The 16740-nt window shown below is 39.0% G+C and overlaps 1 protein-coding gene across 2 annotated transcripts in view; it reads left to right on the top strand.

The window, feature by feature from the left end:
- Positions 1-16740, top strand: part of COL4A4 (collagen type IV alpha 4 chain) — a 141748-nt gene that overhangs the window by 59612 nt on the left and 65396 nt on the right. For both annotated transcript variants that reach the window (XR_010839234.1, XM_067027016.1), the window contains exons 14-23: positions 2450-2530; positions 3359-3412; positions 3676-3735; positions 4627-4671; positions 5141-5194; positions 5959-6028; positions 6552-6656; positions 10906-11070; positions 14095-14184; positions 15176-15339. Coding sequence is in view for 1 of the 2 variants with exons in the window: in XM_067027016.1 (XP_066883117.1) it covers positions 2450-2530; positions 3359-3412; positions 3676-3735; positions 4627-4671; positions 5141-5194; positions 5959-6028; positions 6552-6656; positions 10906-11070; positions 14095-14184; positions 15176-15339 (888 nt within the window). In the remaining variant the exon portion in view is untranslated. The remainder of the gene's footprint in view (positions 1-2449; positions 2531-3358; positions 3413-3675; positions 3736-4626; positions 4672-5140; positions 5195-5958; positions 6029-6551; positions 6657-10905; positions 11071-14094; positions 14185-15175; positions 15340-16740) is intronic.

Here is a 16740-nt window from a genome sequence, read left to right as displayed (position 1 = left end):
GAATTTTGTAAAGACTGAAATAAATGGAAATCCAAAGGTCCAATGCCTGCTGAATATGATGGGTGAATCAGAACTTCCCAGCCAAGCTGTAACAGTTTCTGCCTGGTCATTAAAGAAACATGTGGTCTTGCATTATCCGGATGAAAGATTATGCATTTTCTGTTGACTAATTCTGGACGCTCTTCGTCGAGTGCCACTTTCAGTTGGTCTAATTGGGAGCAGTACGTATTGGAATTAACCGTTTGGTTTTCCGGAAGGAGCTCATAATAGAGGACTCCCTTCCAATCCCACCATATACACAACATCACCTTCTTTGGATGAAGACCGGCCTTTGGTGTGGTTGGTGGTGGTTCATTTCGCTTGCCCCACGAGCTCTTCCATTCCACATTGTTGTACAGTAGCCACTTTTCATTGCCTGTCACAATTTGTTTTAAAAACAGAACTGTTGGGCTTCCCTGATGGTGCAGTGGTTGAGAGGCCACCTGCCGATGCAGGGGACGCGGGTTCGTGCCCCGGTCCGGGAGGATCCCACATGCCGCGGAGCGGCTGGGCCCGTGAGCCATGGTCGCTGAGCCTGCGCGTCCGGAGCCTGTGCTCCGCAACGGGAGAGGCCACAGCAGTGAGAGGCCCGCGTACAGCAAAAAAACACAAAAAAACAACAAAACAACTATTTCATTACGTTTCAGTAGAGAATCGCATGTGGAAATATGGTCAAGAAGGTTTTTTTCACTTACGTGGAACCCAAACATCAAAGCGATTCACATAACCAAGGCTGGTACAAATGATTTTCCATGCTTGATGTGGATATTTTGAGTATGTGGGCCATCTCCTGCATGGTATAATGTTGATTGTTCTCAATTATTGTTTCAATCTGATCGTATCAACTTCAGTTGGTCTACCCGACCATGGAGCATCATCCAGTGAGAAATCTCCAGCATGAAACTTCGCAAACCACTTTGGACACATTCGATCAGTCACAGCACCTTCTCCATATACTGCACAAATCTTTTTGTGTGTTTCAGTTGCGTTTTTACCTTTTAAATCATAATCTGCGGAAAATGTTGCTCTTTTTCTTCCATCTTCAATATTAAAATGGCTACACAAAAATTCACCAATTTTGATGTCTTTTTTTAAATGCACGCTGATATGACACCTGCCACATACAATCTAACAAAATTGTTTCGAATGAAGTTAAAGATAACTAAGTGCTACTAGAGCCATCATGGAAAAAAACTGAACGAACCTTTTGGCCCACCCAATATGAGAGGAAAATGTGCAAAAATAGTGTTGTAAAATATATTAAATGATTTAAAACTTTAATAAAATATAAAAATATAAACTATATCCTACATTTAAACTATGTTTATTATTATATAGTGTTACTTTCATTATAATATATATATTTTTTATTGGGGTATAGTTGCTTTACAATGTTGGGTTAGTTTCTGCTGTACAGCAAAGTGAATCACCTATAGGTATACATATATTCCCTCTTTTTTGGATTTCCTTCCCTTTTAGGTCACCGCAGAGCATTGAGTAGAATTCTCCGTGCTATATAGCAGGTTCTCATTAGTTATCTATTTTATACATATTAGTTTAAATATGTCAATTCCAAACTGCCAATTCATCCCAGCCCCCTTTTCCCCCCTTGGTGTCCATACATTTGTTCTCCACATCTGTGTCTCTATTTCTCCCTTGCAAACAGGTTCATCTGTACCATTTTTCTAGATTCCACATATATGCGTTAATGTATGGTATTTGTTTTTCTCTTTCTGACTTACTTCACTCTGTATGACAGTCTCTAGGTCCATCCGCGTCACTACAAATGACCCAACATCATTCCTTTTATGGCTGCGTAATATTCCATTGTGTATATGTACCACATCTTCTTTATCCATTCATCTGTTGATGGGCCTTTAGGTTGCTTCCGTGACCTGCCTATTGTAAATAGTGCTGCAATGAACATTGGGGTGCATGTGTCTTTTTGAATAAGAGTCTTCTATTAGAGTTTTAAATTATGTTTAACACACCATTTAGTCACATATACATGTATACACACATGCATATTATGCACATATGTGTATATGTATACATGTGTATATGTATACATGTGTGTATACACAGTTATATACCCACACATACATACAAGCACACACACACCACAAAGAACTGTACCAAAACGTTTTAATAGAGATTACCTCTGGATGGTAGGATTATGGATCACTTTTATTTTTTTAATTCATTTTTAACAGTAAGTATGTATTATTTATGAAAAACAATAAACATTTAAAATTACATTATGTATTTGCCATGATTTTTATTTTAAATCCATGACATACAGATTTGTAAGCATTATACCACAATATGTGGGTGAAAGTCTTCTTAGTGTCCATTTTTATTTCAAAATAAAGTTAATATGAAATTCTTATTATCTTGATTTTTTTTAAAGGGTGAGGTTGGCCAACAGGGCTCTCCAGGACCCACCCTTCTGGCGCAGCCACCTGATTCTGGTCTCTATAAAGGAGAAAAGGTAATTCTCAATCCATATGTTACCTTGGTAGTCATAGCCAACATTTTCTGAACATGTTCCCATATGCCAGCAAAGAGCTGAGCACCTACATACAATGCTGCCTTGATCCCAAGGTAACCTTTACAGATTGGTACTACTATTAGCTCCGTTATACAGAGTTGAAAAAGTGAGACTTGGAAAGGTTACCAGTGTTCTCAAGTTTACCCAGCTGTTGAGTGGCAGACCTAGCTTGGACTGCTAAACTGTGACCTGTCCTCCAGGATATAGTCCCCCGTTCATGTCTTTGATATGGTCGCTGAAAATACCACTGGAAATCCAGCTGTCCTTTAGATGTTGCATATGGATCTGATGCTTTGATAATTGAAAGGTGACAGATGCATAGAACCGAGCATGTAATAAATAGACTCTTGGCAAATATCAATTCCTTTGTCACCCTCCAGCACTGATGTTACTGATGCCATGTGCACATTCTCTTGTCAGTTTTCAATGACTGGATTCAGTTTCACTACCTTGCTCAAAATGAGCCTCTCCTCTCAGTGGCTGCATTCCCAGCTTGCATCTGCTGCCCTGGTTCCATGGTGGCTCCCCCCACCGCCCTGCTGTCCCACGCCGCATAATGCTACGCCTCTTACACAGAACTGGCCTCCCGAAGAGTGTCAGGTTCAAAGGTGCGCTTGGATCTTAGTTGCTAATTACTGACAGTTGAAGAGTAATCCCTTATTAAAAAATTAGGAGAATGGCTGTTGAAAGAGGTAATTGCTTAAAGAGGTGGAATTCGGTACGTTGAATAAAGCCGGTAAGCCAGATTATATTCATTGTGATTTTTAGGGTATTAAAGGAACGCCTGGAATCACTGGACCTCCCGGACCACAAGGACCCAAGGTAATTTATTTAAAGAACTTAAAAAATTGTATGATATGCTATCTTAATTTAAAATTTTTTACATGGTTATTATCACTGCTTTAAATGCTGATATGTTACTAGAACTTTTCAGTATTTCATCATAATTCTGTAGGAAGACTATTTCCAAAGTAGCTGTTTCCTTTAAGGTGCTGGCAATAATTCTTATTTCTAGTTTTGTTTTTGCATTCGTATTGCTGAAATAACTGTTGCTTGAACTCCTCTAAAAGTGTCATCTCTTGAAGGGGGAACCCGGTATTGGGACAAAAGGAGAGAAAGGTATTCCTGGATTTCCAGGACCTCGGGTAAGGATCATTCTTGGCGTCCTTAACTTCAGTGAGTTTGGAGGCATTTCTCTTTCACATTTTTATAAGACTAGATCAATATTTCTGAGAGTTCAAAAGTGGAGCTTATCTCTAAGAGGAATGCTATATTTTGGTCAGCGAGAATTGTGTGATAGCTCAGTGCCCCCAGAGCATCCCTTTCATGGACGTTATTTGGATAAAACAGGCAAGCAGAAGATGGGAGAATTGGCGGGAAGTAATGGGCTCGTGGCATTTTCTTACTGGCTCAGTGTCAGTGTGATAGTAGCTTGGAATTGTTCATTTAAGCCTATTTGATAAAGGAAGGCACTGATCTAGGGGCAGTAGCCAGAAAACAACTACAGCATCAGGCCTCAAACATCTCCACACATGTCACTAATGGGATGCCCATTCATAGAGTGACTATGAAGGCCAGACCTTGGCGAGCATGGGCATTGAGTTTATTTGACCCAGGTTTAGTACTTAACCAGACAATATTGACTTCCACAGTAATTTTCATTGCTGATGATGCATAGAGCAACTATTAATCTCTAGACAAATTATATTGCGATGATTCAAAGATATTTAGCCCCAGTGCAAGCATTAAATTAAATAAATTGAAATGGAAGAACAGCAAAAACAACAAAACTGTGTTCTTAATTTAAAGCACTGTCAAGGACATTAATTTTTTTGGAATAAGATTAAAGATCAATTAAAATAATAAATGTTATAAAGAAATGGAATCTCTTTTATATTTATTTCCTTTATTCAGCTACATTTGCAGACAAGATTAAATACCAACGAAGCAATCTCATAAGGTGAAAAATGATTCACTGAACTGGTTTATGTATTTTGTTTTAATTCTGCTCGTGTTGATTTTTGTGAATTTATTAGGGGGACCCTGGCTCCTATGGATCTCCAGGTTTTCTAGGATTAAAGGTAAATGAACACGATTATAGGGAGGATAAATACATATTCATTAGTAAATGCAATTCAGTATCATTCAAAAGTTATACCAGGGCCTATAGACTCACACACAGTAATGAGAAAGGAAACACATTTATTTTATAAGTTACATGATTTCACTGTGGGTACAAAAACTGAAGCACAAAACTGTCTGATGCAACCCCAAAGCAGTGTTAAGATTTTGTATAGCATCTCAGTGAGCATGTGTCTTTCAGATTAAATGAGAATGAGATAATTTGTCACCCAATCACATTTTTTAAAAAAGGCATGTTTCATCCCTGATGTTCTGCAATCACCTTCATTGTTTGGTCCTCATGAAAACAACACTGTATATATTATGCATTTTTTTAATTTCCTGTAAATTTTGTAGGTAAATATGTGCATAAAAATACTTTATATATGCTTTAAAAAAAAAAAATGGCATGTTTTTGGTTATTTGTAGGGGGAACCAGGAGTGTTTGGAGATCCTGGGCCGTTTGGATTTCTTGGTCCAAAGGTAAAAAAGTGAGCCTATTTGAGTACAGTCTGATAACATCCTATATCCCTTATGTTATCTAATTTATTTTTTAAAATATTTCAAATAATCATTCAAAATTGAGTTCATTTTGCTTATATTATTTTAATGCATGTGGTAATGATTACATTTTACATTTGAGCAATGATCCTTCTGAAGGTGAATAATAATGAGAGATTCAAAAATTCCCTAGGGATTATACAGTATCATGATTAAAAACAGAGGGAACCGTGGAGAGTTCTTTGCTTTGAACACCACTGCATTTTTTCTTTCCTTTTTATGTGACCTCACCTTCAGCACTTGTGCAGGACAAGCCATGGTGGCATTAAGGTGACACAATTAAGGGGGACGATGTCTGCTGCTAAAATAAAATGTAGGTTCAGATCCTATAGGCAAATACACTGTTTGTTCTAGAGTGCAAGTTAGACATTAATGCTCATAATAGATCTAAGAAACTTCATGGCTTCAGAGGTATCTAGTTGCTGCACATGGAAGCATTTTGGGAGTTGGAATTTTTTTTCTTTTGGCAGAACTTTCCCGGTTGGCTGTTAACTTCTGCTTGTAGGTGGGAGGTCTCATACTTTTGTTCCTCTTAGAGCACCGTGAGCTATTTATTTCTCTAGTCAGCTTAGAGGCTTGTTTCCTATATGAATGCACTCTTGGTGATGCGAATATTTACTTAGTGCCAGGAGACATGAGAAAAATATTAACATTTCCAAGAAAAGTGAATGAATGAATGATTTCAGGGAGATCCTGGAGACCGTGGGCGCCCAGGACCACCAGGGTTTTTGGCAACTCCAGCTCTTCCACTCAAAGGTTTGTGTTCCATTCCATTTCTCTATAAATTATGCTGAAATGGGATTTGTGTAGTCCCCAAAGAAGAGTTTGGCCTAGTCCTTCTGTAGTTTACACACTCGGCAGGCTAAATATATGAACTTTTACCATGAATGTATAATTATACTAGTGCAAATAGAGATGTGTGTCTTGGTTTGTCTCTATCAGCCATAAGACACCAAATTTTATTTTAGTGGGTGAATTGCATGCTGGGGTTTTTATTATGTTACCTTTCAGAAAGTAGGTTTTTTAATCGCTAGAAATGTGTGACTAAGACCTGCCAAGAAGCTGCCTCCAGGAAGAAAGCAGCCTAGATCGATGACAGAGTCAACACTACTTCACGTGTCTGCAGAGGAGGGTCTAAGATATTGCACTTTAAACGTGATGAGAAACTGCAAAACAATCTCCTGTTGTACTTTAACAAGGCTCACAAAAAGTGATTGTGCGTGAGACTTTAAATGTATATATATGTTTACTATATACATTATGCCATTATTTTTGGCAGGGCCTCCAGGGGATCCAGGGCACCCTGGCCGCTATGGAGAAACGGGGGCTGTTGGACCACCTGGGCCCCCTGGGCCCCCTGGTAGACCAGGGGAAGTCTGTGCAGGTATGGCTTTTACATGCCAGGTTCGCTGCATCCTCTTCCACACCAGGGGCTCTCCACTCTAGCTGATATTAAAATAACCTTAGCATTGTTTCAAAAATACTGATGGCTGTGCGTACCCCAGATCAGGAATGTTGGACTCTCTGAGGGATGGATGGACCCAGGCATCTGCTATTATAAAAGTGTCCCCATACTTTTTTATTTTTGGCCGCACTGTGTGGCATGTGGGATCTTATTTCCCTGACCAGGGATCAAACCCATGCCCCCTGCATTGGAAGTGCGGAGTCCTAACCACTGGACTGCCAGGGAGGTACCCACCACCCGCCCCCAACCCCTGCTTAATTCTAATGCACAGCCAGGATTAAGAAGCACAGAGCTCAAAGCAATTAATCATTTAATTGGAAGAAATCCAGGCTCCTGGACTGCACCTCAGAAATATTCAGTCACTATCTCAGGGTGTGATAAGAAATATGTATGTAAAACAGGCTTCCCACAAGATTACCAGATGCAGTTAAGATGTGGAAACTGCTGCTAGGTTAGAGTGTGTCTTTAGGTCTTTGCCACTTTCTTGGAAGGCTCTCTCTATGGACATCTACTTGTTAAAATTTAGTTCATCCACCTAGACCCCAACTTAAATCTTCTGTATGAAATGTGGAAATACAAAATTGCAAATTAAAAAATAAAATTTTGATTCAGACTTAGTTAAAAAATAAACAAAAAACAACAGCTCTCTCGCCCACAAAAAAACCCTTGTGGCTCATGGTAATATTTGAGAAAGGCCTGAGAAATAATCCTGTTGACACAAAGACTTTGAACTCCTTCAAGTGCTGTCTTAGCTAATATTCCCAGTGAGATTAAGAATGGAAGTTTAGGGAATATTTGCATTCTGTGAACCCAAGAAGACTGATTAAACATGTGGGGAGAAAAGTCTGGTATAAATGTAATTTTATCCGGTCTGTTTCATGTTATAGTTCCTGAGGAGTTAGAAGTTTCCTGAGATATTCAACTGTGAACTACAAAGTTCTTGTTTAATGTTTCACGAAGCTAGCTTTCACTTTGTAGGACCTGATGACCACAGAGGCAGTAAATAGAGCTTTGTTTAGTTCATTTACTCTTTCGATATCGCAGCCATGGCTTAATTGACCTAGAACTATGTAAATCATACAGAATACTCAGTTGGTCGGGAGGCACTAGACTCTGCTCTTACATTTTTCCTCTCGGGCTTGTTTATAATAAAATACTACCTCCAGCAGATTGAAATCAAAACCCAGTGGGAGTAAGTAACACCTGTCTCTAGCAGATTCCAAACCAAATATAACAGAAAGCTTCTTAATTCCAAAAATCTTTTTTAAAAGAATCCATATTTTGGATCAAAATCCATATTTTGCCTCCAACCTATAGTAAGAAATAATTTTATATTGTATAGCATTTACATTACATTACACGCATATATGCATACATACATACATTTGGTTGAAACACAAATTTCACAAAATAATATCTCTGGGGTATCTGATGCACTCTATTTTCTATTCCGTTCTTTTCTTTCGAAAAAAACGTTTTTAATGCTGACCACAACTGAATTGATTTCATGTCCTATCAGTTGGTGGTGGAGGCTGCGGTATGCCATACACTGTAACCCATTCTGCCTGTTGGAAGCTGGTGGAGCATTCTCCCTGGTACTCGGACGAGATAGCAGGCAGCATCTGGGACCATCCAGTGACTGACTGTGGAGATTCCGAGTCAGGTCTTAGGACTGTTATGAAGACAAGATGGTAGCCAAGTCCACAGGAGTACATGTTCATTTTGTTTTAAACATACCATTGTATGTAGCCTTTATTATACATATTTTATTTTATAGTCATCTATAGTATTTACCATGAGATGAGTTGGGTTTTGGAGTCAGACACCTCTGATTGAATCCCAACCTTCCCAATCAGTATAGTATAGTGAAATAGTTATGCATTTACACAATGGACTAAAAACATTCCAGGTTCTAGTACTTGCAACCTGTGTGATCTTGGGCATTTATTAAACTTTTCTGTGCCTGAGTTTTCCTGTCTGCAAAATGGAGTTCTTGTTACAGTTGAAAGAAATAATATGTATACAGTTCTTAGAATACAACTGGGGATATAGTAAAGACTCACTGTGTTAGCTACGATTATTAGTGTTCATATTTGGCCTAAATTTTCTGCACCTTATCTGTAAGGTATGAACTTTTCAAGATTGTTGAAGGAGTAAAGATAATGTTTGAAAATACATGTAAAGCCCCAGCACGTATGCACCCAATAATGAAAGCCATCAATTTAACTTGCATGCTACATTACTGATGACGGACAGGGTTTCAGTTGTCTATTGCTGAACAAATAACCCCAAACCTAGTGGTTTAAGACAACAACATTCAGTATATTCCCCTGCACTCTTTCTGTGGTTCAAGAATTCAGGAAGGGCTAAGCTGAACGATTCTGGAGCAGGGATTTTCATCTGGTTGCAGCCATAGTGGCTGGAACTGAAACATGAGGACTGGCCAGGCATCTCTCTCCTTCATTTCTCATATAGTCTCAAGTCTTTCTGGGTGACTCTGTACTTAATTTAGGCTTCCTTACAGCATGGTGGCTTCCAAGCAGTGATATTCCTTCCATGGTGCCTCAGGACCCCAGTCCAAGCATTTCACTCACAAGGAAGAAGCTGAATCTTCTTTAATAATCTGGCCTTGGAAACCATATCGTGTCACTCCCGCCATACTTCATTAGTCCAAACAACCACAAAAGGCTGGTACATTGAAGGGAAGGGGAACATTCTACCTCCTGCTAGGGGAGCGTCAAGGTTCTACAAGAGCATAAGGGACTAGAGCTACCATGGCGCCATCTTTGATGATGTCAGTCTTGCACAGAGAGATCCTGGAATCAGTCATGCTTCGGAAGAAGCAGCTAGAAGTAATGGTCACTCTCACACCAAGGCTTCCAGCTGTCTTTAAGCCAAAGCCACCAGCGAGGGGGAAGTAGCATGTCGAGGGGAAGCAGGATTTAGCTGCTGCTGCATTACTTTCACCTCCTCTAAATACACTGAACATCCAGTCGTTCACTGAGAACATGCCAGATACTGCAGTAAGCTCCTTATGTGGATTATTTTATTTAATCTTCATTACAAGCCTCTGAGGAAGATATAGAGGATTAAATAAGTTAAATAACCTACTTAAGTACCTGTGGCTGGAGAAGGGAGAAGCCAGGTTCAAATCTAGCACCTCTTTGCTTTTCCACAAACCTAAGTGGTTATAGTATTTTACATCTACATAGATGATTATGTGAATCCCATTTTTTTTTTGGCTGTGCTAATTAATTTTGGGGTAAAAGATTAGAAGACTATCTCCATGTAAGCATATCTCAAGCATATCCAGATGTTACATTTTAGTATCTAAAAGGCAACACCAGTTTTCTCATTAAATTCTACTAGTCAATGATAATTATAAAAACAAACAGCTTAAAATGATATGCCAGGTACCTATCTACATGATTTAATGTATTACCTTATTTAGTTTTTTCTAATTTTTTAAATTTTTTATTGAACTTTAGTTGATGTACAGTATTATGTGTTACAGGTGTACAATATAGTGATTCACAATTTTTAAAGGTTATGCTCCATTTATAGTTATTATAAAATATTGGCCATACTCTGCTTGTTTTACAGTATGTCCTTATGGCTTATTTCATATGTAATAGTTTGTACCTCTTAATCCCCTACCCTTATTTTGCCCCTCCCCCTTCTCTCTCCCCACTAGTAACCACTAGTTTGTTCTCTGTATCTGTGAATGTGCTTCTTTTTTGTTATTTTCACTAGTTGTATCTTTAAAATTCCACATGTAAGTGATATCATACAGTATTTGTCTTTCTGTGAGTCCATATTTAGATTCACTATATGTGCTAATGTGTTTATTCAGGTTTTTATCAAATTATCAAAGTGGAAATTTTTAAAAATAATTTAATTAAATAATTTATATTTCTTTTCTAATAATCCTAAAGAATAGACAAAAGGTAAGAAAATCTGATTCCCTAAACATTTATTACCACTTGTGTGCTTGTTTCAAAGGAGGTGAGGCATTCTGATGGCTGGGATACTCAGTTATTTTTTAAGTACAATTTTTTTCCTTAAAAAAAATTCCACAGCCTAAGAAGAACGTACTGATTTTGATTTCTTCTACAAAAAAACGTAATCTGAGAGTATGTGTGGTTTTCATTCTTGATTTCTCTTGGAGGCATGATGGGACCCCCTGGGCCACGAGGGTCTTCCGGTCACCCAGGATTTCCAGGGGCAGCTGGGATTCCTGCGAGAGCTGATTCTGCTCCAGGAAAACCAGGCAACCAGGGACCACCTGGGTTGCCTGGAGCGCCAGGGTTGCCGGGACCTCCAGGATCAGATGGTAAAGTGCTCTTCATTCACATTCACTAGCATTTATGTTGCATTTGATATTTGCAGTGTCATTCAGAAAATGTGACTTTCCAAATTTTAAAAAAGTTATCTACTATTTCATAAGCCAAGTTAGTAGTCTTAATAATACGGAAAAGTAAACTGATGTTAGACTACCACATCACTTAAATTATGTGAAAATATTTGGATGGGAATTTAAGTATGATGATAGAATGTTGTAAATTAACACAATTTTTATTTTTTAAATGTAGTTGTCATTTTTATAGAGTTATGTATGGACCTGGCTTGAGTCAAACAGCTCTACAAAGCCTTTTGTGGAAAAACTGCCATCCCAAGCAACCCCTTCTCCTATTCTCTCCTCCCCAGGGGCAATATTTTCCCCACAATGAGCTGGATCTCTTGGTATTTGCCTCTATATCTTGCCATTCAACATACCTGTGTTGCTATTTCTTAATTTTTCAGTTTGCGCATTATCTGTTGACTTTCCTCTGTAGCGGGTGAATTCACCTCTTTCCCCACCTACCACACATGTGCCATTTTCCACTCCTACAACCAATCAATATAGTTATCGTCATAATTTTAGTTAAATAAATATACAGTGTTTACACAGAAGGGTTATATAAATGCTATTCACCAGTTTAGCCATATAATAATATATGATACTACTTTCCTCGCATAACAGTTTGGTAATAATTGCCATATCTTTGTGTGTTTGCTTGGTTTTCAATATAGTTATTGCTAATTCAACCTCAAACCGTCTGGAATCGTATGCATCTCTTAATCATACATTTTAACTCATTACTAGTATTATCTCTTTGAATAAATCTCATCTGGAACTTTTTGACCTGTTTAAATTAGGTCAGATTGCAATTTTAAAAGTTGATGCTGCAACACTGCCTGGAGATCTTCCTTCACCATTATCCTAGGAATTCTCTGTCTCTATCTCTCTGTCTGTCTCTGTCTCTCTGACTCTCTGCCTCTCTAGGTCCCTTTGTTTCCACAACTCATATATTTCTTTTAATGGTTTACTCATTATGCTTTGTGAGGAAATGTGTATATTTGGGGTATCTTCACTGTTTGAAATACCTTTATTCTACTGTGGAATTTGATTGATAGTTTGGTTGAATATAAAATTCTAGATTGGAATAATTTTTCCTCCAGGTTTTTGAAGGCATTTTCCATTGCTTTTTAGTGTTGTTACTGAGAAGTCCAGTAACCTTTAGATACTTGATTATTTGTTTAAAATACCTTTTCTTATTGAAAGCTTATAGAAATTCTCCTTTGTTTTCAATGTCCTTAAATTTCACTGTGATTTACCTCAGTGTGGGTACATTTGCAGGCACTAGGAGCAATTTAACACAAATCCTTCATTTCTGGAAAAATTTCTTGAAGTATTTCTTTTTTTTTAAAAATGTACTTATTTTATTTATTTTTTGCTGCATTGGGTCTTCGTTGCTGCATGCGGACTTTCTGTAGTTGCAGCGAGTGGGGGCTACTCTTCATTGCAGTGCACAGGCTTCTCATTGAGGTGGCTTCTCTTGTTTTGGATCACGGGCTGTAGGCACGTGGGCTTCAGTAGTTGTGGCATATGGGCTCAGTAGTTGTGGCTAGCGGGCTCAGTAGTTGTGGCTCGTGGGCTCTAGAGCTCAGGCTCAGTAGTTGTGGTGCACAGGCTTAGTTGCTCCACAGCATGTGGGATCTTCCCAGACCAGGGCTCGAACCCGTGCCTCTGCATTGGCAGGCGGATTCTTAACCACTGAGCCACCAAGGAAGCCCTTGAAGTATTTCTTTGAAGATACTTTGTCCTCCTTTTTTTCCCTCTGTTTTTTGTTTCTGGACTCAATATATTTGTCTGTTAGAGAATCAATCCTACATGTCTGTTTTTCAAATCTTCACTCTATTATTCTTCACCTTTTTATTTTCTGTAACACTTTCTGGGAGATTTCCTCAACTCCATCTTCCAAGTCTACTCCTGAAGTTTAAAATTTCTGCTTTCATAACCATTAAAAAAAAAAATTTCTGAGGATTTTGTTGCTGCTGTTGTTTTCTCTCTCTCTCTCGCTCTCTTTTTTTTTTTTTTGTTCCCTTTTAATGTTTCTTTTTGAAGCAGCCTGTTTCTGTTTGGGAATGAAATGCCTTCCCTTGTCTGCTTTCTAAACTATATAGTTTATTTTAAAGATTTCTTCTTACTGCATTGTCTGTTTCCTCCAGTTTTGAGGGGGTTGGTTTTTTCCTGCTGCAGTTTTTGAGAAGGTGTTCTTACTATTTAGCTGCTTCTTTGACCAATCATCCTGTTAGGGGTCTCACTGTCATTCTACTTCAGAGGTACCAATTCTTGAACTTTGGAAGAGATTTCCTAGGTAAATTTTGTTCTTTTTCTGCTTTCCCCACAGCCTGCTTGGAATTCAGCTTTCTAAGGTCTGCCTAATCTTTTTACTTTTTTTTTTGCTTTTGTTTCTCTTTTTCTTTGTCTTGAAAGATTATACCTTTTTATAATATTCTTTTATGTCTGTTATCTTACTGGTATTTGGGGAGACAAGGAACTTATTATTTGCATTTTATCTATCATTTTTAGTCAGATGTCTCTGAATGTTTGCTTTTACAAACCCTGCTTTATGCTTTCTTTATTAGGTGATTATTGATAATTAAGGGGCAAAATATATTTGTCATATACTTACTTTTAGTTTTTTGTTTATTTGTTTTGTTTTGGTATATTTGTTTGCTTTATTATCCACTACTTTGCTCTGCAACCCGTTAAATTAGGGCTGAGATTAGGGATAGTGTTATCAATGGTTATGGTAGCAGAAGCTTGCTGTGACAATTGTATGGTCTATTTGTATACATATTCTTATAGCAGAGAGAAAGAATCATAAGAAAGGAATGGAAGAAAGAATGTTGTTGAGGGGATGGTGTGAATGTGAACACACCAAGCTCTACTCATTCTATATCAGATCTATATCAGATGTTCACAAAAATTGTGTGATTCTCTCTGCCTGCCCCCTTTCCCACTGGAAAGTTGTATATTGTAGTGCTGGGCCTCGTGGACCACAAGGAATAAAAGGCAAAGTGGGTCCTCCAGGAAGAAGAGGCTCAAAAGGAGAAAAAGGCAAGTATGCATCAAAGTAGAATTTCTAGAAAACAACATATGGAGGATCGGGAGGCATTATGAAATGTACAATGTGGATTTCATTTAGATTTTTCACTCACCTTAGTTACCCCTGTGAGTAGTTAACTTACTGTGTGCTTGTGATGTGATTAGAACTTACCAAGAAGTCAAATCTATATCTTACAGCATAAAGGAGACACTTACCTGCCATGAAATTTGCCTCAAAGTGATGACTTTTTCCACAGGATCCTCTCAATTCCTTGAAAAAAGCCGATATAGGACAGTATTGATCTTTAATTTTGGTTTCTCTCTGTGGGTCCCATCTTTCCCAGACTCATCAAATACCTATAGCTCTATGTTTCTACACCCTAAATTGTTTGGTGCCTTTTTGACCAACTGAGTCAGGTGGGTATGAGAGCTGAGGAGTTTGACTATCCTAAAGGTATTTTTTTAAACGAAAGGTCCTGATGATTAGAAAATGCACTGTAGTGAATTATTAGCTGTAACATGCAATATGATCAATAATCCCTCTTAACATATTATTTGGATTCTTTAAATGCCCAGAGTTTATGCTCTAACCAATTTTGTTGTTGTTGTTGTTGTTTCAGCAGGAACCAAATTAAGAGACTTTTTTTTTTAGTAGGAACCAAATAAGAGACTTCTAAACTTTTAAAAATAAGAAACTTTCCTATTTTCAAAGTTTCTTCCATAGAATCAGACATCGGCTTTTCCCCTAGATTTTGTCAGTTTGCGTTTATTAAGACAGAACACCCCATTTGTCTGGAAATGATATGTCCACCCACATAGACCATAGCCACCCCCAGGTCATGCCCCGTGCTCTCCACATCACATGTTATCAGTTGTCTGTGATAAGAATTGTGCACATCAGACCCTTTTTGTTCTTATTCGCACTATTGGTTTTGTATAGTAAAGACTTTATTGGGATTTCATTCAGGAAATTTGACAAAGCTGCCTTTTATCCTCTGTCTAGGAAGCACAGGGCTCTGTGCCTGCCAGCCTGGTTCCTCAGGCCCACCCGGCGCTCCCGGACTTCCTGGGAGGCAAGGGAGTAAAGGAGACTCGGGACTCCCTGGGCGGCTTGGAGAAAAAGGTTACCCAGGCCTTCCTGGTGCCAGAGGACCTCCAGGGCCACCAGTGAGTAACTCTCTCCAGTATCAATCTTTCTAGTTAAAAGAGACTGATAGAGATAGAATTCACGTGTACCTCTCTCCAGTTTATAGTGATATATATATATTGTATGTTTTGAATCTATAAGTATATTCAAGACAAAAAATCATTTCTATCCTTTCATTCATTCATTCATTCATTCATCATTCATTCATTTCTTCAGTCAACTAATATTTATTGAGCACCTACTATGTTCCAGGTACTATTCCAGGTGCTGGGGATACAGCAGGGACCAGAACACCATCTCTGCCCTCTGGGGGCCTCTACTCTGTTAGGAGGACATACACCATATAACAGATAGACGGGTGAATATAGAGTATGGCCAATGGCAATAAAGTCCATCACCATCTGGTGTGGCTTGCATGGAGAGAGTGAGGGACAGAGCAGACCTGAAGTCAAATGGCTGGAGGTTAGGAGGGGTTGGAGAACATGGAGCGTTGTAGGTGGCTTGGCTTCGAGCTTGTACTCTGGGTGACATGGAGCAGCCAGCAGAGAGTTTTAAGGAGAGAGGAGTCTGACAATAGTTTTAATTGGATCCCTCAGGTAGCTTTGTTAAGAACAGACCAGAGGAGACAAGGGAAGAAGTTGGGAGATTTAGCTGGGCTATTGCTGCAGTAATCCTGGTGAAATATGATGGCGGACAGGTGTACCTATTACTGTTGGGTGTGACGGGAAGTGGTCAGATTCTGGGTATATTTTGACCATAGAGCCAACAGACTGGCTGTGAGGCTGGATGTGGGATGTGAAAAGCAGAGAAATAAAGGATGGCGCCAAGATGGGCAGACAATGTGAGGAGCAGGCTTGGGGAGTAGGAAAGGAAGCAGTGCTGTTGGGCACATTTAAGTGTGGGGTGCCGATTAGACAAGCAGGTGGAGGTCTCAAGTAGGCTGTGGGATGATATTCAAGTGAGGGATCCAGGTGAGGGATCAGGTGGAGCTGTAGATATTGGCTTCATCAGAGTTCACGTGATATTTCGTGCCAGAGGATGCATGAGATCTCGCGGTGACTTCTATTTGCTGACCATTCCAAGGGACCATTCCAAGTGACTCAGGCTGAGGCAGAGCGGTCCCTCAGAATAAAATCACTGCCCCCGGGGGCCCTCCCCTGGAGGCTGGAGACAGCCCTTATTACAGGGGCTTAATCCTGGGGTAGCCAGTAGCCTAACCATCAGCCCCTGTGCACTCTTTTCCATTTTCCCCAGGAAATATCATGAAAATAAGGTTCCAGTCTGAGAGCCTTAAGTGAGGATGGTGGTTAAGCTCTTCCTGCACCAACCTTGTCAACTCAATGAGAAGTTAGGTCCTTAATATGCGTATGTTGAATAAACATAATTGTAATTATCAATATTAAGTAGGCTGCATTTTATTG

This window comes from Kogia breviceps, chromosome 2, assembly GCF_026419965.1.
Source record: "Kogia breviceps isolate mKogBre1 chromosome 2, mKogBre1 haplotype 1, whole genome shotgun sequence".
In the NCBI taxonomy this organism is placed as follows: domain Eukaryota; kingdom Metazoa; phylum Chordata; class Mammalia; order Artiodactyla; family Physeteridae; genus Kogia; species Kogia breviceps.
Note: the sequence above shows the minus strand (reverse complement) of the source record. Positions and strands in the feature narration are given on the sequence as shown.